The sequence below is a fragment of the Equus quagga genome, chromosome 2 (assembly GCF_021613505.1).
Source record: "Equus quagga isolate Etosha38 chromosome 2, UCLA_HA_Equagga_1.0, whole genome shotgun sequence".
Classification (NCBI taxonomy): domain Eukaryota; kingdom Metazoa; phylum Chordata; class Mammalia; order Perissodactyla; family Equidae; genus Equus; species Equus quagga.
In genome coordinates, this window is record NC_060268.1 from 128,009,781 (window position 1) to 128,035,358 (window position 25,578).

The 25,578-nt window shown below is 36.5% G+C and overlaps 1 protein-coding gene across 5 annotated transcripts in view; it reads right to left on the reverse strand.

Annotated features, from left to right (window-relative positions):
* The window catches only part of DDX50 (DExD-box helicase 50), a 31,228-nt gene extending 6,520 nt beyond the window's left edge, over positions 1–24,708 (reverse strand). The window contains exons 1-12 of one of the 5 annotated variants that reach the window (XM_046650342.1): positions 24,521–24,658; positions 22,787–23,092; positions 20,808–21,104; positions 18,409–18,484; positions 17,862–18,040; positions 15,562–15,679; positions 15,259–15,444; positions 14,603–14,748; positions 10,232–10,381; positions 2,498–2,659; positions 992–1,111; positions 155–228 (exon numbers count right to left, since the gene is read on the reverse strand). In XM_046650342.1, the coding sequence (XP_046506298.1) occupies positions 155–228; positions 992–1,111; positions 2,498–2,659; positions 10,232–10,381; positions 14,603–14,748; positions 15,259–15,444; positions 15,562–15,679; positions 17,862–18,040; positions 18,409–18,484; positions 20,808–20,996 (1,400 nt within the window). In that variant the 5' untranslated portion in view covers positions 20,997–21,104; positions 22,787–23,092; positions 24,521–24,658. The other 4 variants (XM_046650336.1, XM_046650352.1, XM_046650329.1 and 1 more) reach the window with 4 other exon arrangements.
* Between the last annotated feature and the right edge of the window lie 870 nt (positions 24,709–25,578).

Below are 25,578 nucleotides of genomic sequence, written 5' to 3' on the forward strand. Positions count from 1 at the left end.
AAAAGAAAGAGCAACATTTTCATATTTTAATATAACTAAATGTCTGCAGGTAAAAACTGGTGATTAAATTTTCTGATTATTTGAACTAGGAGAGCTTAAAGATGAATAGCCTAATACAAAAGAAAAAATTATTCAGCAAGGTCAGAAAGCATACCTGATGGCATCCATGCTTTTAGATTTAACTAAATCCATTGTAGAAGGAACACCTACACGTTTAAAAGTAATTCCCTGAAAATGAAAGAATTATATTAAAGAAAAATGGAAGTCTTTACAATTAATTTCTAAATTAATAATGTTTGTCGAATTTCCATTTCTTGGACTTAAAGATTTCCAAGCCCTAGCAGATCAAAAGATCTGCTTTTTCTGATAAATCATCAATTACAAATTCTAGAAAGAGAAAAAAATTTTTTGAATCGCCCCTTAATTACAATCACGGAATTTCACTTGCAAAATAAAGCTGAGTCAAAAAAAAGTAAAAGAATGCTGGTTACATCTATTGACTTTTTCTCTTATTACTCCCATTTTGCAAAGTATATGAAACAGTGTATAAAAACACACATCACAAAAATAGGAAAAAATGTGAAATACCACAAAAAATCCAGACCACAAAAAATGTATAATTTCTTAGAGAAACTGGCTATTGTACCATTACTCAATATAATCTGAATTATTACACCAAGACACTGTCATAGTCACCCATTTACAATGCTAGACTAAGAGGTACTGAAATCACAATGCACTTCTGATCTTAGTATCAAGGGAGAAATTCAAGGGAAAATGAGAAAGTCAGCTCTTCTGTCTTCACAATAAAAGCTGTATTAAAACAAAGTCTTGCAGCTAACACAAATTTAGCTCTTCGCATGCTTCACATCCAAATGCAGCTTAAACTGAGAAAAGTTATAAAGATCTATTTGTGAGAACAAATAGAAAAAGAGCTCTTTTCTAAGGCACCATTTAGATAATAAGCCTGAAATAATTTAACTCTACTTACTGCTTTTTGTTCCACATATCTTAGTTGACCTCTTTCTCTTGGTTGATAAAAACATATGCAAATTCCTGTCCGGCCAGCTCTACCTGTGCGTCCAGAGCGATGAATATAGGACTCAACATCCTAAATATAAAAAAGGTAATACTTTTTAAAATTCTGGCAAATTACACAGTCATTCCAGCATCCAAATAATAATGCTAATAATAACAAAACTACTACTACCAATAACAATATTTTCATTTCAATCCTATTACTCTTTTCAACATCCCAAAGAACTTTCTTGCTTGAATTTTTGGATAACGGGGATATGATTTAAAACCTTTTTATCCACCTCATCCCAGGGCTCTTTATATGGCAACTTTTTATAATTCCCTTGCATGGTTCCATGCTTCAAATCCAAATAATGTAGTTAATCATTTGCAAAGGCATCACCTTCTGATCAATTTAACACCGTACTAACAATAGACGGCTAAGAGGAAGAACAGATAACATATTTTTCATATCCCGAGCAATATCTTGTAAATAAAATGGCAGTCTATATAGCTGTTCTTATTTTCCCTAAATCATATCTCATGTCCTTGCAAATTAAACCACAATGAGATACCCCTTTATACCTTTAGAATGGCCATCATCGAAAAGACAAGAGATTAGAAATGCTGGCGTGGATGTGGAGAAAAGGGAACCCTTGTGCACTGTTGGTGGAATTGTAAATTGGTACAGCCACTATGGAAAACAGTATGGAAGATCCTCAAAACTTTAAAACTTGAACTACCTGTGATCCAACAATACCAGTTGGGGGAATATATCCAAAGGAGACAAAAACACTAACTCGAAAACATATCTGCACCCCACCTTCATAGCAGCATTATTTACAATAGCCAAGACATGCAAACACCCTACATGTCCATCAATGGATGAAAGGATAAAGAAGTTGTGTGTGTGTGTGTGTGTGAGTGTATGATGACATTATTCAGCCATAAAAAACAAGAAAATCCTACCATTTGTGATAGCATGGATAGACCCCGAAGACATTATGCTAAGGTAAATAAGTCAGACAGAGAGAGATAAATACTGTTTGACCTCACATGTGGAATCTAAAAAAAAAACCAAACTAAACTCATAGAAACAGAGATAAGACTTATGGTTACTAGAGGCGGAGGGTAGCGGGAGGGGGAATTGGAGGAAAGTGGTCAAAAGCTACAAACTTCCAGTTATAAAATAAGTACTAGGGATATAATGTACAACGTGATAATTATAGCTAACACTGCTGTACGATATATAGGACAGTTGTTAAGAGAGTAAATCCTAAGAGTTCTCATCACAAGGAGAAAATTTGTTCTTCATTTTTTTGTAGTGTGTCTATATGAGAAGATAGATGTTAGGTGAACCTATTGTGGTAATCATTTCACAATATATGTAAATCAAATCTTACCTGTACACCTTAAACTTATGGAGTGATGTATGTCAATTATTTTTCAATAAAACTGGGAAAAAAACTTCATTTCCTACCTGTGGAGGAGAACTTTGAATCACCAGGTCAACCTCAGGAATGTCCAAACCACGGGCAGCCACATTGGTAGCTACCAAAACTTTAAAACTACCTTCTCTGAAGCCTTTCAGTGTAATTTCTCTTTGTGACTGTGCAATGTCCCCATGTAAACACTGGGCATTCTATTTGAAAAAAAGAGAAAGGTAAGTGTCCAGCTCATAATTGCAATTGATAGCACCCTAACACCATATAGTCTGTGATCTTTTTTTGGTTGTTTTTTAATCTTCTTATTTTCTGATAATTATAATAATGCATGCTTATTGTTTAAAAAAATCAAACATTACAGAAAATATTAAACAAAATGTAAAAGCTTCCCTTGATATCAGCCTCCTATTAATTCACTGCTAACAGTCTGGTGAATATTCCTCCAGATATTGTTTTTTAAATATACATACAGACACTACTCACATATACTAGCATATACTATAATTTTACATATTTACTTATAAAAATGGCATCCTACTACAAGGTACTGTTTTGTAACCTGCTCTATAAATTTATTATATCTTAGCCATTTTCCCACATCTTTAGATATAACTCTACTTAATATTTTAAAACTGTATATGATTTCTTCACACGTATGCAGTACCATTTATTTTAGCAATATCCTACTGATGAACATTTGGCTCGTATCCAAATTTCCACCTCTAAAAACAATGCTACAATGGACAACCTCGTACATAGATCTCTGAACTCCTCAGTATATGTATATTTCAGTAGGATACATATCTAGAAGTTGAATTTCTGGCTCAAAAATTATGAACCATTAACGTTTTAATAGCTATGCAAAACTGAAGTATAAAAAGAGGTTGAGCCCGTTTACTCTTCAACATTCTATGAGTGTTTATTTCATCTTACCCCACCTACCCTGTATATTATATATCACTACAATCCTTGTGAATCTAATAGGCAAAAACAATTTCCCAATGTTGTTTTAATTTCCATTTCTGTAATTTTTAGTGAAGCTAAACCTATTTAGACTGGGCTGATCTTCCATTTGTGCTGCAAATAATTTTTCTAGTATTATACTTAAATTTCATAGTATTCCTAGCCACTATTAAAATTTAAAAGTTCATAACAATGATTTAACCCCAAATGTATCTAAACCATAGTATTTAAGCCTAATGCATTCACGAGTGACTTCACTGAGCACTTGCTATGCACCAGGCACTCTGCCAGGTTCTGAAATAATCATAAAGAAACAGCGCCGGGGAGGGGAGAGCAAGCCCAGTGGCTGAGTGGTTAAGTTCCTGTGCTCCACTTTGGCAGCCCAGGGTTCACAGGTTTGGATCTCGGGCACGGACCTACACACTTCTCATCAAATCATGTTGTGGCAGCGTCCTATATACAAAATAGAGGAAGACTGGCGCAGATGTTAGCTCAGCGATAATCTTCCTCAAGCAAAAAGAGGAAGACTGGCAACAGATGTTAGCTCAGGGCCAATTTTCCTCATGCACACACACAAAACAAACAAAAAATGGCCTTGGGACAGACAAGTTGACAGGCATTTTCAATACAGTATGACATGTGAGATAACAAGGTGCAGGGTGCTATAGGGATACCTAAGAGGGAAACCCAACTCAGTCTTGTTTGAGGTGAAGGCAGCATTGAAGCCGAAACCCGACAGAAAATAAGGAACTAGTAGTCAGGTAAAAGGAGGAGCAGGAGGCTAGGGAGCTCTGGGCAGAAGAAATAGCCCACATAAATAGTGTGTCTAGAGAACTACAAATATTTAAGTATTGCTAAAGCACAGAGTGAAAAGGGCAAGTGGTGAAAGATGAAGCTCGAAAGGAATATGAATTTTATGCTGAGGACAATATGGAACAATGGAATGATTGTGAGCAGAAGATTACCATGAACATATTTGCATTGTAGAAGGAACACTCTGGCTACAATGTATAGAATATATTAGAAAAGGGCAAGGCAAAAGCTAGGGAGACCCAAGTAGCAGACTGTTATAAAATTCAGAAGAGCTATCAGTGGCCTCGCCAAGGCAGTAGCAATAAGTATCTATTCATTCAACAAAATTTAGTAATCTACAACATGTCAGGTACTAGGGATAAAATGGCAAACAAAAATAAGACTGCCTCTGTCCTCATGGTCTTTATACTCTGGCCAGGGAGATGAAGATTTATCCAATAATTAGGCACACAAATAAATTCAGCCAACAAGTGTAATGGATGATGCACGGGTCTAAGAGGCAAAGGACATTTATAGAGGACAATCTGATCCAGTTTGGGGCAAGGAAGAATTCCCTGAAAAGTGGTGCTCTCAACTGATATTTGAAGGATGAGTAGGAGTTGCTAGGTAAGGCAGACTACAAGTTTACGAGCCTTGTGGTGAGAGGAAACATGGCATGTGTGGAGAGAGTACAGAAATGAGAAGAAAGTGTGGTAATCAGATGAGGCAGGAAAGGGAAGTAAGGGCTAGGCCATAACGAATTCAAAAAGTATTATGAGATGAAATTGGGAGGACTTGGGAGTAAAAATGAGGTATGAGAGTAAAGAAACATATCATACATGATTCCCAGATTTTGAGCTTCTGCAATGGCAGTAGGAAAGAAATGGACCATTTTAAACCAGGGTAGACAGAATCCAAAAATACTTTATAGTTAACTGGATGGCAATGATAAGGAAGAAAAGTCAAGGACGATATGTAGAATTCTGGCTTAGGCTATTGGTAAATGTATCATTCAACAATAGGGAATGTTGGAGACAGAGTGGATACAGGAATGCAGAAGAGAATGAACTCAATTTTGGGTACATAATGGATTGGGATGTCTGTGGCCAGTAGGGTAAAAACAGGTCTAGAATCTGGAGACTGAGCTAACCTGGAAAAAGATTTGGACACCATCAGCATATACACAATGACTGGAGTCATAGGAGTGATTAGATACACATATCTATATACATAGCTAAACTATATTTCTACACTTATTGACTGCTTGCTATAAGAAAAGCATTGTACTAAATGCTTTAAATAAATGATTTCACTTAAATCTTTTTATTTTTTCATTATTTTTTTTTAAAGATTTTATTTTTTCCTTTTCCTCCTCAAAGCTCCCAAGGTATATGGTAGTATATTTTTAGTTGTGGGTCCTTCTAGTTGTGGCACATGGGACGCTGCCTCAGCGTGGCTTGACATGCAGTGCCATGTCCGCGCCCAGAATGCGAACCAGCGAACTCCAGGCCACCGAAGTGGAACATGTGCACTTAACCGCTGCACCACAGGGCTGGCCCCTGATACCACTTTTTAAAATGGAAACATGGGCAATGAAATATTAAGTAAGTTGCTCAAGGTTACACGGCTTAACACAACTGGGATCTAAACCCTGATCTGACTCCAAAGCCTGTGCTACTAATCACTATGTTCAGGAGGAATATGTTGAGTGAGAAGAAATAAGTACAGAGATTAGAACTGTGAGAAATGCCAATAAGTAAGAATACCAAAAGACCTCAACAAAACGGGGAAAGGTCAGCCAGAGGACAAGGAAGAAAACCTGTCATATCGTGGAACCCAAGTTAAGAGAAACATTTCAAGAAAGGAAATGTTATTTTATATATACATATATATATATTTTAATTATAAGCAAAAATACTTTAAATAAATTGGAGAGTTTTTCACAGTGAATTTTTCAAATTCATCTTTCAAAAATTTGATGCACGGGGCCGGCTGGTGGCGTAGTGGTTAAGTTTGTGTGCTCTGCTTTGGTGGCCCAGGGTTTGCAGGTTCAAATTCCAGGCACAGACCTACATACCACTCATCAAGCCATGCTGTGGTGGCATCCCACAAACAAAACAGAGGAAGATGGGTACTGGTGTTAGCTTAGCCACAATCTTCCTCACACAAAAAGAGGAAGATTGGCAACAGATGTTAGTTCAGGGCCAATATTCTTCACCAAAAAAAAAAAGATACAGCACAGATTTTTTACTTGATAATTAGTCCTAAGGAGCACATAATACATTCCTGATACCAGTGATGGTTTCTAGGTCTCCAACTTATGAATAAATCATTTTCCAAAAGTTTGTGTGTTTAACTGTTTAGAATTAAGAAGGCATTTTTCTCATATAACCTGACCTTAAGGAAAAAGTTCAATTAAATCAAAATTTAAAAATAAAAATAAACTAACCATTAAACTTCCTTGGTTAGTCCATAAAATCCCGTACCACCCATAATGAGATGCTACTACTACTTTTTACCTAAGTAGCAGTCACCCAGCAGAGGAGAAACTACATTACTCCCAACCATAGAAACTGATTTCGTCCACTAAGAGAACTCTCACCAAGCCTTTGCAGCAAGCCAATTCCTCCCTATGACATAAAACCATAGCTTCCACAAGACAGCTGCTGACTGTTCTAAAGCAGTAACAGGAAAGGCACATCAATCGCCCTCCAAAACCCTTTCTCTATTTAGCCTCCATTTGCTTATACTGGATACAAAGCTAAAGCTACACAGTTAAAATGACACTGTGGAAGATGGTGACAGCACAGTTTTCTAATTTCCAGTTCTCACATAAAAACAAACACATCAACTAGGGTAATAAAACTAAAAATCCACAAATATTTGTGACAAAACTAAGTGACAAGGCATTTTCATGACTTCCAAAACATGAGCAGGTAGGGACAAGACCTGTATGTATGGTGGGGGGGGGGGGGGATTTGCTAGTCCTAAGAACAGATAGTCCCTGGAAAGCATAATGGGCCGATTTGACAATAACAACTGAAACCAGAAGAGTTTTTGCATATTTAAGGGTGACTGTGAGGAGCCAGAAGTAAGGTCTAAAAGAGCATGGAGCGGCCTGAGACCTCTATGAACTTTGAAAACTCACAAGCCAATGCTCCCTTGCCAGGACAAAGCCCCACAGTGATGACAAACTGTTGGACCTAGAACCCAAACTGAGGATGCCAGGAACGACAGAAGGAAAGAGCAGATCCAAATAAAAGTGAGGGAAAAGACAGCCAGAGCTCAGAAAGTGAGACCTTTTTTTTTAACAGCTTTATTGAGATTTAATTTACAGACCGTATTCTTAAACACTAACAAAAATATTAGTGAAGCAAGAAAATTATTCCAACCTATGCCCCTCCATCTAAAGTTCAGAAAGATGTATTTCATCATTATTAAAAATATGCAACAGAAAAGATCATGGTTAAATCCCACAGAAAGTAATTAGGGGGCAAAAGAATAAGAAGCAGAATAATATCTCCACAAATAATAAAAGAGCTCTTGAAAGGCACACCCACAAAACAGATGAAAAGTACAGTATTGTAATCCTGAATGAGCTAAAACTTTAAAATGATATATGAAAGAACAAGAAAAATCAGAATGAGAAAAACTACAAACTGAGGTGAAATGACTCAAGAAAGAAGTAGAAATAAAAGATAAAGACTTTTATAAATGAAGACTAGACTTGAAAGAATACAAGATTGGGTAAGCACAAAGGATGATGCCTTGAAAATGGGAAATTCTGAAAATTGAAACAAAGAAAAAGATGAAATGGATTTGAGATAACGTGACAAAGGAGAGAAGAAAAAAGTCAACATATGTATAACAAGAGTCCCTAAAGACAAAAACTAAAGTAATGAGACAAACCAAATATCAAAAAGCTATAATTCAAGAAAATTTTACTGAAATTAAAAAGAATATATATGAAACCACAAATTGAAAGTGCATACTGTGTACCCAGAAAAAGTGACCTAGAATAACACCCAAATATATTCTAATAAAACTCCAGATTTTTTTAAAAAAAGAAAAAAAGTCCTCTGCGTTCAGGCAAAAGACCAAATCACTTATAAGGAAAAAAAATACCAGACTGGTTATCAGATGTTTCATAGTATGCTTTATTCCAAAAACAATGGAAAAACATTTAAGATACTAAAGGAAAGAAAATGTTAACCAAGAATTTTATATCCAGCCAAAATGAATTTCAGGTATAGAGTTACAAACAAGCTATTACCAACAGGCAATATGTTTCCATGAGCCCTTCCTTAGGAATCTACTAGATAACAAGTCACAGACAACAAAAATGACTGGACAGACAATAAGGAGAGATGGTGTTATTTGGAGAGACACTTACATAAGGACTGATAGTATTATCAATGGACTAACATCACAAAAAGGGAAGGAACTAGACATTATATACCTCCTAATGGAAGTATATCAGTCATGAAAATTTTGCCCTAAATAAACAAACATGAATTTTCAGGAAATACAGAAGACAAAGGAACATTTTAAATGATATCACAGGAAAGTAATACTCTAGATTATAGAAACATGGTTTTCTTTTCCTTTTTTTTGGTGAGAAAGATTGGCCCTGAGCTAATATCTGTTGCCAACCTTTCTCTTTTTGCTTGAGGAAGACTGTCGCTGAGCTAACATCTGTGCCAATCTTCCTCTATGTTGTATGTGGGATGCCACCACAGCATGGCTTGATGAGCGGTGTGTACGTCCATACCCGGGATCCAAACCTGCGAACCCTGGCCACTGAAGCAGAGCAAGCGAGCTTAACCACTATGCCACTGGGCTGGCCAGGAAACATGGTTTCTTAAACAACAATAAAAAAAGCTACAAGAAGAAAATAGATGAAGGAGGAATCCACATATTAAAGAGATTTAATGAAATCACAGAACATAAGAATCTTATCTGGATCCAGATTCAAGAAAATAAATTATAAAAGAAAAAACAAAGCATTTATGACACAATTGAGAATCTAAACACTAATGATATTTGAAGTATTAATTACTGTTAATTTTTCAGATGTGATAACAGCATTGTGCATTTTTGAAAATAATCCTTTTCCAAGGATTGTTCTAAACCTTAAGGATTTTTTTGGTTTTTTTTAAGGACAATCAGCCCTGAGCTAACATCTGCTGCCAATCCTCCTCTTTTTGCTGAGGAAGCTTGGCCCTGAGCTAAGATCCGTGCCCATCCTCCTCTACTTTATATGTGGGACGCCAACCACAGCATGGCCCAACCAGCAGTGGGCCAGGTCCGTGTCCAGGACCTGAACCGGCGAATCCTAGGCCTCTGAAGTGGAGTGCGCGAACCCAATTGCTAAGCCACTGGGCAGGCCCTCTTAAGGATTATTTTTAATCCTTATCCAAGGATAAGCCAAATATTTATGAACATATTAATGTTATCTAGGGTGTGCTTCAAAATAATTCAGGAGCAGGAAGTGTGTGGGCATTCTGATGAAACAGATTAATTATTGCATTGGAGAATGAATACATAGGGGTCTACTAGATGTCAACTTTTGTATATGTTTGAAATCTTTACTATAAAAAGTTAAAAGAAAAAAGAGACATGGATTTAGTATTCTGATCCATTCATTCAATAAATATTTGGATTCATTTTATAACACAACTCTAAAATATCTTATAACACAACTCTAAACATTCTCTAAACTCTGAAATTCTCTATAACTCTAAAATATTACCCACTCTTTCCCATAGAAACTCATTTTGTTTCAACTGTTATACTTTGAAGATCACATTTGCAAAGTCTTGAAAAAATTTCTGATGAAAACAGATATAATTCCATCCTGATTTAACAGATTATGAGAGGCTGGCTATAACTTCTTTCTGAGCTAGACTAAATCTAAAAATGACTATCGAACCTGGTTCACAGAGGACAATGATTATTTTGTTCAGTGATTCACCCCTATAATCTCAATTAGAGAAATCATGAAAGAGACTTACCTGTTTTATGTGCGGGTTCATAGCCATTTCAGTTACATTCTTTTTGGTCTCACAGAAAATAATAGCCCTCCCTTCAGACCCACTGTAGACTTGAAGGACATCTCCAATAACTGCTGGCCTCTGGGACCAATGGCATTGGATGGCCAAATGCTTTGAGGAAAGAAAATGTCAAGTATGTTTCATTAAAGTTACTGAAAAAGATTTCTCTTGTACATTTTTTTCTACCTGTTCCAGAATTGGCCTTCCTGGGAAACAATAAGACAACGATTCTCTCCAACCTCATTTAAAAACAATATACAAATGACCACACATCTACAGACAGCTAATCTTCAAGAAAGGAGCCAAGAACATACAATGGAGAAAGGAAAGTCTCTTCAATAAATGGTGGATTTATTGAAGCCACGTGCAAAAGAATGAAAGTAGACCATTATCTTCCACCATACACAAAAATTAACTCAAAATGGATTAGATTTGAATGTGAGACTTGAAACCATAAAACTCCTCAAAGAAAACACTCTGACATTGGTCTTAGTATCTTTTGAAATACCATGTCTACTCAAGTAAGGGAAACAAGAAAAAATAAATGGGACTACATCAGGCTAAAAGGCTTCTGCAAAGCAAAGAAAACGATCATCAAAATGAAAAGACAATCCATCAACTGGGAGAGATTATTTGCAAATCACATTTCCAACAAGGGGCTAATTTCCAAAATATATAAAGAACTCATACAACTCAACAACAAAAAAATGAACAACTCAATCAAAAAATAGGCAGAGGAAATGAACAGACGTTTTTCCAAAGAAGATATACAGATGGCCAACAGGCACATGAAAAGATGTTCAACATCACTAATTATTAGGGAAATGCAAATCAAAACTACAATGAGATATCACACCCATCAGAATGGCTATAATTAACAAGACACGAAATAACAAGCGTTGGAGAGGATGTGGAGAAAAGGGAACTCTCACATATTGCTGGTGGGAATGCAAACTGGTGCAGCCACTATGGAAAGCAGTGTGGAGATTTCTCAAAAAACTACAAATAGAAATACCATATGATCCAGCTATTAATAGTTCTACTGGGTATTTATCCAAAGAACATGAAATCAATAATTCAAAAAGATACAGGTATCCCTACGTTCATTGCAGCATTCTTCACAACAGCTAAAATGTCAAAGCAACCCAAGTGCCCATCAACAGATGAATAGATAAAGATGATGTGGTATATATGTACAATGGAATACTACTCAGCCATAAAAAAGACAAAGCCATCCCATTTGCAGCAACATGGATGGACCCTGAGGGTATTACGCTAAGTGAAATAAGTCGGACAGAGAAAGACAACTACCATATGATTTCACTCATATGTGGAAGATAAACACATAGATAAGGAGAACAGATTGGCAGTTACCAGAGGGGAAGGGAGTGAGGGGAGGATGAAAGGGGTAAAGGAGTACATATCTACGGTGATAGATAAAAACTAGACTATTGATGGTGAACACAATACAGTTTACACAGAAATTGAAATATAGTAACGTACACCTGAAATTTACACAATGCTATAAGCCAATATGACCTCAATAAAATCATTAAAAAAATAATATACAAATGGCCATCAATAGGTGAAAGGATAAATAAAGTGTAATATGTGTACACAATAGAAAACTATTCAGTAATTAAAAGATACCAAGTACTGATACATGCAACAATATGGATGAATCTCAAAACATATGCTGGATGAATGAAGCCTTATAGAAAAAAAGTACACACAGTATGATTTCATTTACATGAAGTTCTAGAACAGGCAAAACTAATCTATGGTGGAAAAAATCAGAACAATGGGTGCCTCTGGATGAAGACTGACTGGGCAGGGGTATGAGAGAACTTTTTGGGATGATGGTAATATTCTATATTTTCATAGGGATTTGGGTTACACACATTTACGAATCTGTTAAAACTAAGTAAATGTACAATTAAGATTTTGCATTTCACTGTATGTAAATCTTACCTTGAAAACCGTTAATATTATATGGATGAACCTCAAAAACATTATGCTAAATGAAAGACGCCTGACAGAGAAGTCACATGTTGTATGAACACAATTTATATGAAATATCCAGAACAGGTAAATTCATAGAGACAGAAAGCAGATTGGTGGTCGCCAGGGGCTGGGGGAAGGAGGGAATGCGGAGTAACTTAACGGTTACAGGGTTTCCCTTTGGGGTGATGAGGTGTTTCGGAAGCAGACAGAAGCAATGGTTGCACAACATGGTGAACATACTAAATGACACTGAATTGTACACTTTAAAATGGCAAATTTGTTATATGAATTTTACCTCAATAAAAAATGTGTAAATATTGAGCTCTAGTTAAAGATGTGCATGCTAAAATACTTCGGTAAAGTATACTGATTTCTGCAATTTGAAATGAATCAAAACATAAGACAGACATAAGGGGAGCATTTATGTGATAGACACGAAATAATGTACAACTGAAATTTCACAGTGATGTAAACTATTATGAACTCAATAAACAAAAAAGATGGATATAGGGATGGGTAGATATGTGATAAAACAAATATAGTAAAATATTAATGGTAGAATCTAGCTGGTGGTTATAATGTACATTTTATATCTGTGCATTTTAATATATATCTCAATAAAATTACTTTAAAAATGTAACACATATTAATTATAGAACAACTGGAAAACAGAGAAAAGCACAAAGAAGAAAACTAAGAATCATCTGTACTACCTACAACAAAGTCTTGCTGCTTCTCCTACTCTGAAAGGAGAAAAACAAACTTGAATCTGATCAAGCCTCACAATCTAACCATTAACTCACAGGAAAATGAAGGCAGAGGAACCTGTTAAGTAACACCACAGGGTTGCAAATCAGCAAAACTGAGACAGTGGGAAACTTCTAAGACAAAGGATGGTTCTTTTCCAGAAAAAACTGAGATGAAAAAAAGGAACAGAGGAACCTATAGATTATAAAAGATTTACGACACATAAATAATCAGTGGCAATGTAAGGATCTTATTTGGATCCAGATTCAAACAAACTATTAAAAAAAAAAAGACAACTGGGTAATGTGGACAATAGATATTTAATGATATTAAAGAACTACTTTGTTCTTTACTACTACTAAAGTTTTTTTCTACTGTGATAGTAACTTTGAGGTTTTTTGTTTGTTTTTAAAGAGCCCATATCCTTTAAAAAATATATACAATTACATGAAGATGAAATGATGACTGGATTGCTTTGAATGCAGGGATATGTATGGGGGTATAGAAAAGATCATTGTTAAAGCCTGGTGATAGGTACATCAGACCCCTTATACTATTCAATTCTTGTACATGTTTGAAAATGTCTTTCATAAATTTTTTCCACTGATGCGTTTTATGTTCTTATTGTAAAACCTTCAGCCATTACAAAAGATACAAAGCTTCCTTTGACCATCATGTACTATACAAGTCCTCTTTCCCAGACTTTTCCCAGACTAATTATTATATTAGTTTGATGTTTATCCTTCCAACCTATCTTTGTACATTTACATAAATACCTTAAGAATTCATTTACCATTTTGTGTACTTTTAAGAAAAATAATATAATTCTGTACAGATTTTGTAATTTGTTTTTTATCACTCAAATTCATTCTTTTTAACCATTACATTGTATTTATAAATTATACTATTGTTCATTTAACTTATTTTTATCTAGATGCACATGTATGTACATCTATTAACTGTATTAAATGGAAAAGTACATATACGGTACACACCTGACTTTGTAACTAATACAAACATTCACCTTTACCTCTTTTTTTAAAAAACATACTATTGATTTAAATTTGAATGGAGTCAAATTATCAACCTTTTCCTTTATGGCATCCTCTTCTGAATTTCTGTTTAGAAAAGCCTTCCCTTTCCTGAAATCAAATAACTGTTCTTCTATATCTGCTTTGAATTATTTTATGACTTAATTTTTAAAAATCTTTTGGGAATATTTTTGGTATAGGGTATGAGATGAGGATCCTTTTTGGCCTAAGCTTTAACAATTATTCCAGCACTATTCTTTTCGAATTGGTGTGAATTGCCTCCTTTGTCACATTCTCCATACTCTAAGTCCGTCTCTGAAATCAGACTGATTCTGTGTCTCCTGTGAGGACTTGCCTGTTCACATACTTTCCCCCCTGTATTCTATTCTGCTCCTTAGTCTCAGACTACAGAAATACAAAGGTATCTTACTGATAAAGGGTAAAAAAGAGAGATGTGGTCTGAACTGGTACCTAAAACATAAGTTTAGCTTCAACAAAATTCAAAATACCAACTAAAAGCTAAAATCTATCATGCTGGAAAGCTACTTACTTCCACAGTAGTTGCAGCCTTTTGAGTCATTTTTCCAACAAGGTCAACCTGTTCATATCTGGATTTCATGTATTTTTTTGCAACTTTGTATACCCACTGTGGGCAAGTTGCAGAAAAAAGTAAAGTCTGAGGATTGTCTTCAGAATCTTAAACAAACAAAAAGAATTCAAATGCTTTCTTCATATCCCAGGATGTAGTCAGCTCTCAAAAATCCCCCCCAAGCTTCAAAGAAATAATGAAAAATTTAAAACTTGGAGTGAATTTTGAACATACAAACTTCATTGCAATTACTAAAATTTTCAACTTTCAAAACTAGGGGAAAATATCAAGAAAACTGAATCCAGAAGGAAGGTGAGAATTTAAGAAGGAACAATGAGCAAAGAAATCGTAAAATATGTTAGTAAATCTAACTACTAACTATAAAAAAATAATACATGGAAGAAAGCATAGAAAGCTAAGAAAGTATACTACTGTACTTCTTGTTCAGGAAGAGAACAGATATCAAATAACTTTAATTTTGTTAGACCACTGGGGACAATGTAATATAATAATACATGCAATAACTGGGGATAATGTAATAAAAATTATGAAATAAAAAACTCATAAGCTTTTAGATAAGAGAATTGCTAACGTGCTTATTTTGAATTAGGATATACCAGTTTTGTAGGATTCATGGATAATATCTTCAACTTGTTCAGCAAAGCCTAAATCTAACATTTGATCCACTTCATCCAGCACAACATGGCGCAGTTTAGAAAGATCTAATCGGCCGCTTTGCAGATGATCTTTGATACGACCAGGAGTCCCAACCAAGATGTCAATACCATTTCGAATATGATTAACTGTGAGAAGAGAGAAATATCAGTAACATGTAAAAATCAAATATATATTTTTGCATTATTTCTTTAGATTTAAGTAGCAAATAAATCTTTGCATTACTATCACACATATTTACTCACTTTGGCTTTGATATGATGTTCCACCATAAAAACAGGCCACACTGAGTTTCCTAGTTATATCTTTGAAGTCTTTGGCTACTTGGTTTGCCAGTTCCCTTGTAGGAGCCAAAACAAGTACCTGAGCAAGAGGTTTAAAAAAAAAAAAGACACTTTTCTACAGATGTCTATTCAAACTGAGAAGACCTTTTTTTAAGGTGTATTTAAAGCTAGGAATCTCAACATTAATGTCATAGTATTTAAAGACAGACAGCACAAATAACAAGAACAATGGCTTGTATTTATTATATCTTCCCTTACTTTCTTCAGGTCTCTTTCCAAAACTCACTTTCTCAATGAGGTTCCTAACCCTCTTTTCATACCCTCCCACCCCTGCTTAACTGTTCCTCCTTAGTATTTAGACCATATAAAATAATTAGATTTTACTTATTTGTTTATTTTCTGTCTCATCCCCTAAAATGTGAGCTCCGTGAAGGCAGGGATTTATGTCAGACTGAGCTATATTCCTTGCACTTCAAACAGTGCCTGGCACAGAACAGATGCTCAAAAAATATTTGTTAAATGAATGAATCAATGCTCACCATGTGCCAGGCACTAGTGCTTTATGTGAATTATCTAAATTGACGCTTACAAAAACCCTATGAGGTGGCATTATTATTCCAGTTTTATAGATGAGGACCATGAATCTTAGAGAAGTTAAAAGTCTCGCTCAAGATCAAACAGCTAGAAGTGGTGGAGCTGCAATCTCCAGCAATGTCCTTCTAACTTAAAAGTTTTTTTAAGGCAGAGTTGGGACTGTGTCCTATTTCTATTACTTGAGGTCTTTCCTAATTTACCTAAGAAAGAGAACTCTATAAAAAATATCTGTCCTGTTGTCTAACCTAATCCAAGACCATTATGATTTAAATATATTCATATGCAGTCAAGCACTGCATAACATTTTGGTCAATGACAACCAACATATATGACCACATACAGCACACACGACAGTGGTCCCATAAGATTAGTAGCATTCAGCATAGGTGTGTAGTAGGCTATACCATCTAGGTTTGTGTAAGTACACCCTATGATGTTTGTACAACCACAAAATTGCCAAACAACACATTTCTCAGAATGTGTCCCCAGTGTCCCCCTCATTAAGTAACACATGACTGTATGTAAATTTACTTTTATACTGTAATATCAGTTAGGAGTCTCAAAGAACAAATTACTTTTAGTCACATATCTGTTCAAATTTTGATGCTTACTTTTTCTTCTTCACTTTTATGAACCTTAAAGTGAACACAAGTTTCAAAAAGGTCAAATTTTAGGCTGAAATTTCATTAGGTCCTCTCTGTTCTTTACTACTGATAAATTAAGACAGATCTCCAGTACCACAATAACATAGAGACTAGCAATATCATTTCTATATTCTTAAAAAATCAACCAGTGAAATAAATCATATTATTTACTAAATGAACAAATAAATGAATACCTATCTAGCAAATTGACTGTTTAAAAGCAAAGGTCAGAGTTGAAAAAAGAGAAGGAAAAGGTCACTAAATATACTAATTATAAATATTCCTAAATTAGATTTGCTGGCTTCATAATACACAGTCATCAAAGACATCTAGGATCCATACACATTACATTCATAAGCAATAACTACTTCACTTTAGCTTTACTTGACATTTCTTTTCTCTTTTTTCTTTTTTGTGAGGAGATTGTTGCTGAGCTAACATCTGTGCTAGTCTTCCTCTATTTTACATGGGATGTGGCCACAGCATGGCTTGATGAGCCATGCCAGGTCCACACCAGGGTACTTAACCTGTGAGCCCTGGGCCACCAAAGAGGAATGCACGAACTTGACCACTGTGCCATCAGGCCAGCCCCTACTTGAGATTTATGTTAAAAATCAACAAATTTTTGCTTTAAGACCCAATTTTTGTGTGTGTGCGGAAGACTGGATCTGAGCTAACACCTGCTGCCAATCTTCCTCTTTTTGCTTGAGGAAGATGGTCCCTAAGCTAACATCCTTGCCTGTCTTCCTCTACTTGGTACATGGGACAGCACCATAGCGTGGCTCGATGAACGGTGTGTAGGTCCGCACCCAGGATCCAAATCCACGAACCCCAGGCTTCCAAAGTGGAGCACGTTAATCCATCCACGATGCCACTGGGCCAGCCCCTGGGACCCAAATTTTTACTTTATGCCACAGGGCCAACTTTTCTATCTTGGGAGTACTTGAACTTAAGACCAGTATACTCTTTCTTTCTCTTTCCATTAAAGTAATGTTTAAATCTTTTACTCCCTATAATGGTTACCTTTGGTGAGCGGCTTTTTTTAATTGTCTCTTGATTTCTTTGGAGTCTTTCAATCAAGGGAATGGCAAAAGAGAATGTCTTTCCTGTTCCTGTCCGTGCTTGAGCAATTAAATCTTTTCCTTCATATACAGGACCAAAGGTCTTAACTTGAATAGGAAAGAGATATGTTACCCCTCGACCTGTAAAATGAGATTTTATTGAAATATTTAGGACTTGCAATAGGAAAAAAGATATTTATTTGAAAATGACAATCCTGGTTCCTCAACATCTGCCTAAAGGTGCACCACCTAGTAACAGTTACAGTTATTCCTACCCCAAAGGTGAATTGTTAAAAAAAAATTGATCTGAACTTTTTTCAAATACACATAATTCTTTAAAGTTAAAATAGATCAGAATACCAAAAAGGATGATGTAGAAATAACTGCAATTAAAGAAAAGCTACTTCTCTATGTTTTCTATATTCTACTTTTGGTCAGAAAAGGCACAAGAGTTTTTATAAAATCTAGCTGTAGATTTTCAATTGCATATCCATTAAAATTCATAGTACCTTTCAGAAGCTTTATAGTCTCTTCAGAAATAGGGAAATTGGAGAAGGCTCCTTCTTTCTGTTCTCGTGTTAGGGTCTGTCAAAATGAAATCAAAGTTCTAACTAATATAGTTCATATTCGACTAGCTATTTAGAATCTTTTACTCATTTACTGTTTTTGCTTTTACTAAATGAGCTAACACATCAACTTTAGTCAGTCAACTTGCAAAATTGTATATATTAACTTACAAGAGAAATTACTGGGAAATTCTTTTAATTTCAGAAGTATCCCTTTAAATAGTAAGCTTACTACATTTTCCCATGATATATTTAAAAATGATTAATTCACACATAACTCACTTTAGAAATACAGCTACTACATAAATCAAAATATATTTCCATTTCATTATTACAAAGGAGCTATTTAATAATCTAAATCATATTCACAGACATACACAATATTAATTACGAAGATTAACACAAGCCTATAAACCAGCCCTAAAAGAAATTACACAATGAGGAAAGTAAATTATTTCCAAAATTAAAAGTTAAAAAGTTGTTCTATGGCTCTAAAAAGCATTTTTTAGGTCACTAATACAAAGAAAAGATCCTGTAAGCTTGAAAATTTCTTTAACATATATACAGGTTAGCATGACACCATCACCTAATATCTACTGAAAACGTCGCGTACTAGTCAATGTATATACAGAACAAAGACAGTGTATCTACTTGTAAACTTTATTAGTGGTGTGTTTAAAGAAAGAAGTTAAAAACAACACACAAATAGCAATTTTCAAACCAGGAACCAGATAAAAGACATGTATCAAATTCAGACTGTATGCCATTTAAACAAACCTCAATGCTGTTATCTTTTTAAGGTTAAAAGAAAAAAATTTTATTACAAAAGTAATAAATTTTCATTATAGAAATTTTAGAAACCACATATTAACAGAAAAAAATTAAAAAGTTATCTATAATCCAGTCAACTAAAGCCACATTTGAAACACATATTCCTCCAATCCTCACTCTATGCACACACAAATTTTTTTAAATAAAAATAAGGTCATACTATATACACTGTTTTGTAATAATGCTTTTTTCGTTTAATAAGACACACTAAATACCTTTCTAACGTTCTTCTATGCCCTTTAAGATAGATGCATTCTACTGCATGGATATAGCATATTTTATTAAACTAATTGCCTACTATCAGACATTTAGGATGCATAAATTTTTTGCTGTTATCAACAATGTCACTGTGATAAGAGTACTTATTCATCTCTGCACACCTCATGATTATGTCCTTAGGAGGATAAATTCCCAAAAGTGGAATTCCTGACCCCTCACATGATCTAAGTAAAATAATAAATAGTTAAGCCTATTACAGTACAGAGCACTGTACCAGGCAAAATCCCAACAGAGTAAGAAGCAACCCACACATTCAGCTACTAGCAATACAGATTTATAGGGCCTTTAGATCAACTCTCTAACATATGTACTTCCCAACAAATAGCAAATTCACAAATTAAAAAACACCACATTGTAAGGCAAGGATTCAACATCTTTCCCCAAAGATTACACATTAAATTAAGCTCAAATGTATTTAAATTATCAGCAACTATCAGATTTTAAAAATATGAAGAATTATTAATTACCAAGAATTATTAAGAATATCAAAGCTGTTTCTTTCTGAAAGCCTGAGTAATTTACTGACAATTTATAATACCTAGATAAACCTATGAGCTCTGCTGGAAGAAAGCGCAAGAACAAAGTGACCAAATTCTGTGCAAGTAAATATCTACTCTAACAGATACTGGCAAAAGCAATGGGTCCAGGAATGCAGATCCTATACTAAGTATGTTTTCTACACTTCCCAAAAAATTAACACCCAACACAAGAGATTTCTTCCGATCATTTTCATATGTTCAATTTCTGTTTTAAAAATGCAAACAGCTTTAAGATTGAATTACAACAAGATCTAAAGATTATTTAAAGTTGCTATTGTTAAAGAAGCAGAAAAAGCAGGAGGCACAATACACAAAGTCAAAAGGCTTTTTGTACCTTGTTTCAGGGAAGTCAGAAGTCAATTCATGAGTACTGGTAGGGAATGAAATAACCATAAGAAATGCAAGTAGGTGACCATCAATAAGCAATTTGGAAAAATTGTTTAGGAAACCAAAAGTACAGGAAAGGTTTAAATTTGACCATTCCCCACCTCCGCCCCAAGAAAAAGGCAATACAATGAAAGAAACAAGGGACAAAGGAAAAAAGACTCGGGCTTCAGCTTACAGACTCCCTGGTCCAACTGACAGTACTGGACACTAAGCAGGAAATATAGAATCAATTCTAACTAGTCTAAAAAATCAAATTAACCAGCATTTTAAGGATAATGTCAAATGCAAAACAAAAAGAATCCATACCTCTTCTAGTTTATTATCACTTGATTTCTGAGTAGAACTATCTAAGGATGGCACTCGCTTTGATTTTTTTTCATATTCATCAATATCTCCATTTGACAAATCTTTTCTTCTCGACTTCTGAGTTTTAGAAAACTCATCTGAAAGTCTATTACATCCTTCCTCAGTGTCTCCATTTAGCTTCTCTTTCATTTTAACTTTTTTGGGCTTTGGAGCATCCAGGTCATCTGCAACACCATTTTCTCTCGTTTCTGATTTCTCATCTGAGTCATAATGGTGCCTTGATTTCCTTCTATCACTCTGTGGAAAAACAAGGAAGCAAGGACAAAAAGGTCACAAGGTCTCCTTTTAAGACTCTAGAGAAGTTAGAGCACGACTCCTCAACCAGCAAAGCTCAGTCTACCATTATCTTGAAAAGTTACCTGGTAAAATCCAGACTGGTTGCTAACGCCAAGCCTGAGCCTCATCTATTGCTTGCTTTCTCATCCCAACTCTCACATTCTCAAAACTTGGCCTCTAGTTTTAATCCCATCATAAGATTTAAGGGAAATTAAAATAGCTCCTTTTCAGAAAAAGAATGAGGAACTGAGATTTATAAATTAAAAAACAACCAAAAACTTCCAATATCTCCAAGAGAAAAAAATTAATATTTATTGAGTACCTACCCCAGCATTGTGTTATGTGTTTTCGGCTTATCTTGTTTAAATCTTCATAACAACCCTATAAGGGAAGCACAGGTCCACAATCCCTTATCCGAAATTCCGATATCCATAAAGCTCTGAAAACCGAAAGTTTTTTTGTAATTTATTTGGAGACAAAACCTTACCTGACCTGAACTCATTTGGTGGCAAAATTTGACTTGAACTAATGTGAGTCTATTTATAATTTTTATTTATTTCACTTAGTACAAATATTCATATTTAATATTAAGGTGTTTGATTATAAGCTGGGGGCCCCAAACCCTACTGGGGTGTTACCTTTCTATAAAGAGCCCCAGAATTCTGAATGCCAAAACAGATCTAGCCCCAAGGATTTTGGATAAGGGATAGCGAACCTGTATTACCTTTGCCATTTTACAAAGGAAGAAATAGAAGTTCTTAGAGGTAAGTAACTTGCCAAAGACCCACACATGGGATTTCTTGCAAGTAGAAATGCTAGAAATCAAGCCCTGTCTGACTTGAAAGCCCAAGATCTCTTCACATCAGCTTCCTCTCTGAACTTTGATAATTAACAGGTTAAAGAAAAACCAAACCAAACAAAACCATATAATTCATATAAAACTCCAACTGTTATATTCCCATGGAAGGATAAGTATATTAGTAATCCTGGAAAAGTTTTTAAGGTTTTTAAAATTTAGTTAATAGAACTTAAAAAAAAAAAAGACTATTCTGCAACTTTAATTTTAAAACACCAAACTGATGACCAGTGTTTTAATATCTGGAGACAGCAAGAAATGATTGGGAAATTTAGCACTTCAAAATCACTTAGTTAAATGTTCAAAATAAATTAGATATTAGTGACTAGTGATGATAAAAACTACACCACCAAAATTTTTACTATAATTTACACAATTTTTACAGAGTACTTTCATATATAATTTTCTTATCCGTAAAATAGGAGTTGTGAAAATGCTTTGTAAATAAAGCATTTGTGACATTTGTAAAGCATTAGAGCTTTCATTAACGTAAATTATAGGTATATGCTACAACACTTGATCTTTAGTTAACTGAACTAGCCTACATCTCCCCAAACCAATAGGTTCTACAGAAAAACAAGGTTATTTATAGAGCCAGCCTTGGGGCTTGAACTGCTCCTGGGCCCTGCACTTCAGGGAGATGAAGCAAGGTAAAGTGAGACCTCTAGGTCCAAGCCCAGCAATATCCCAAGGTGATAAAATTTGTTCCACATCAGATCCACGATGCTTGACACTCTCCCCTTCCTTGGCTTCCACAACACTCTATATTCCCTCCTTATCCTCTTACCTCTATCTTCTTCAGTGGTTCTTCTCCCTCCTCCTGCTGTGGACATTCCTTAAGTCTCTGTTCTCTATGCACACTTTATACAATTTTCATGGCTTCAGAATACACTTCCAGGCATCCTTCCTCACCTGTACTCCAGTTCTGAGTACCTAGGGCCCAGCTCCATATCTCAACATATCCAGAACCAAAGTCATCTTCATCTTAGTGCCACATCACTATCTGAATGCTCTATTAGCTGGTACTCCAATCTGTTTCCAAATCTTTAGTTATCTTTCACAGATAAAGGAAAATCAAGCACTTGTGAAGAATCTACAACGTGAAAGCCACCAATTTATAAGAATATAGTGAAATGTAAGGATAGACAAAGATATGGTCATTACTCCTCAAAAATCTTTGGGAAATACTTGGGTAAGACATACATAGGAAAAATGAGCTAACTTTATAAGGAAGCACATAATAAATGCCAATCGAATGATAAACACAGCACTGAAACAAGACTTCAAAGGGGAGTAAGATTACTGTATGTGTACACTGGAGAGGTTAGGACAGACATAAAAACCTTGACAGATGGATAGAATTTGGATGCAAAAGGAGAGGCAAGTATTTCAGGAGGAGACAAAACTAAAATAACTGTTTGGTGATTCCACTTACATGAGTTATCTAGAATAGTCAAATTCATAGAGACAGAGAGTAGAATGGTGGTTGCCAGGGCTGAGGAGAGGGGGCAATGAGGAGTTGGTGTTTAATGGGCACAGAGTTTCTGTTTGGGAGGATGAAAAAGTTCTGGAGATGAATGGTGGTGATGGCTGAAGAACAATGTTAATGTAGATAATGCTACAAAACTGTACACCTTAAAATGGCTAAAGTGGTAAATTTTATGTTATGTATATTTTACTACGATAAAAAATTTAATAGCTTGCTGGAATGGCAAGTTTATCTTGGTGATATGGTGTAAGAGCAGATTCCGCTCTCTGGGGCTATACAGAATATTTTCATGCTTTTATCAAATGCCAGCTTTCAAATACTGCTTCCTTACCCTCCAAAGCTCTGTTTTCTCTAAGTCTCTCTTTCTTTTGAGGGGTGGGGTGGGAAGTTTCTACAACTCTTCTACAGGCTCCTTGGTACCCAGCAAAGAATCTGGCACAGCTAAAGCTCAATAAATACTACTTGTGGACTGAATGAAAATACTAACAGTAAAGGCTATTAATAATACAACCCACATGATCTCCATCACAACCAAATCCTGGCACCGTTGGCTGTGACACTTTTCCTTAAGCTCTAAAGACTAATTATCGAGGTTTGAAAAGCCGAGATCGCTTTCCCCAAGATTCTTGCACACAGGACGGGGTGACGGAGAAGTAATACATATTCAAGAGAATCATTTTTCTTAATCATCTTCTAAGATAGCCAGCGAGAATCAAATGACAGGCCTCACAGCTTAAGGAAGAAGAGGAAAGAAAGATTCCGCGATGGGAGCTTGAGTCTGCCCACCTCGTAGGCGCCGACGGGAAGGGCTGAGGGGCCACGGAAGGCCGGGCCAGAGCCCAGGGCCGCCCTTCTCCAGGTTCAGGGTGTGAAGGTGGGAATGGTCCAGGAGCGACCTCAGAGGGACGAGGGCGGCGCGCGGGGAGGCCCTCGGATGCTCCGGCCCGCTTGTGACAGGCCTCCAGGGACAGCTCCCCTCCCCGCCCAAGCCGGCGCAGCCCCAAAAGGAGGCGCGGCCCATCCTCAGCGCACCTTTTGCCTCTCCTTCCTCTGGCTCTCGGTCTCCTCCAAGGGTGCCTCCAGCTCCATAATGTCCCCCCAGAGGAGTTTCCCAGGCATCATTCGCCGCCGCCGCCTCCCTCTAGGCTCGGTGGCCACAACCACCTACAGGCAGCGACAGCGTGAAAGGAAGCGGGGGCAGGGCGGCCGCCCGGCCAGGGCCGTGCGTCACTTCCGGGACACGCACCGCACGGCGGGGGAAAATAATCCTGGATCCTCTCAGTTTAAATTCTTCCCTTGCGACGCAATCTCCCAGCCAATGAGTGTGAGCAGCCTCGACGGGTCCACCCTTGTTCTGAAGTGATTGGCTCCTAGAGTAAAACCCTGGCCAATCACCATAAAGGACGCGCGAGTTGATTAGCATAAAATGATTCGGGCTTTTTTTCTCTTTTTTGTCCCCCTCCCCCACCCCAAACATTTCTCCTCCGCACCGCGGAGGCGCTCGGGGCCGTCAGCAGTCGCTGCTCCGTTCGAAGAGCCCCTCAACGGCGGCGCACTGGGGCCTGCGCGCGGCGGGCGGGCGCCTGGACAGGCCCGTGCCGGGCCATGCCGGCTGGGAGCGCCACGTGCCCCCTCGCCTTCCGCCGCCGGAAGCTGCAGGCCTCGGCCCCGCCCACTGCGAGGTGAAGCGTTAACGTCTAACGGCTTCGTGCGAGGCCGGAGGCTTGAGTTGTGGGAAGGGGGTTCGTGGGGTCTGGAGTGGGCCAGGTGGGCTTGAGGTAAAGGCCGGGAGTGGACAAACCCTCAAGTCTTACGTTTTAATCATGAATTTGGTCCTTGGTTCATTTTGGGTCCTTCCCACACTCCCCATTGGACATTAGAGGAAACTAAACCCCTAGAAAAGGATTTTACTTTACTGATGGTGATTAACTGCCCCTACATTACCACCTTATACAAAAGTGGAAAGCTTTTGATAATACAAAGGGTTAATTTCTTAGCATATACTCTCTTACATGACTGCTGCCAGCTGGTTGGCTTTCTTTTCAGAAGCCGTTCTTTATCTCGTCAAGATCTCTTCAACCCAGCTATTC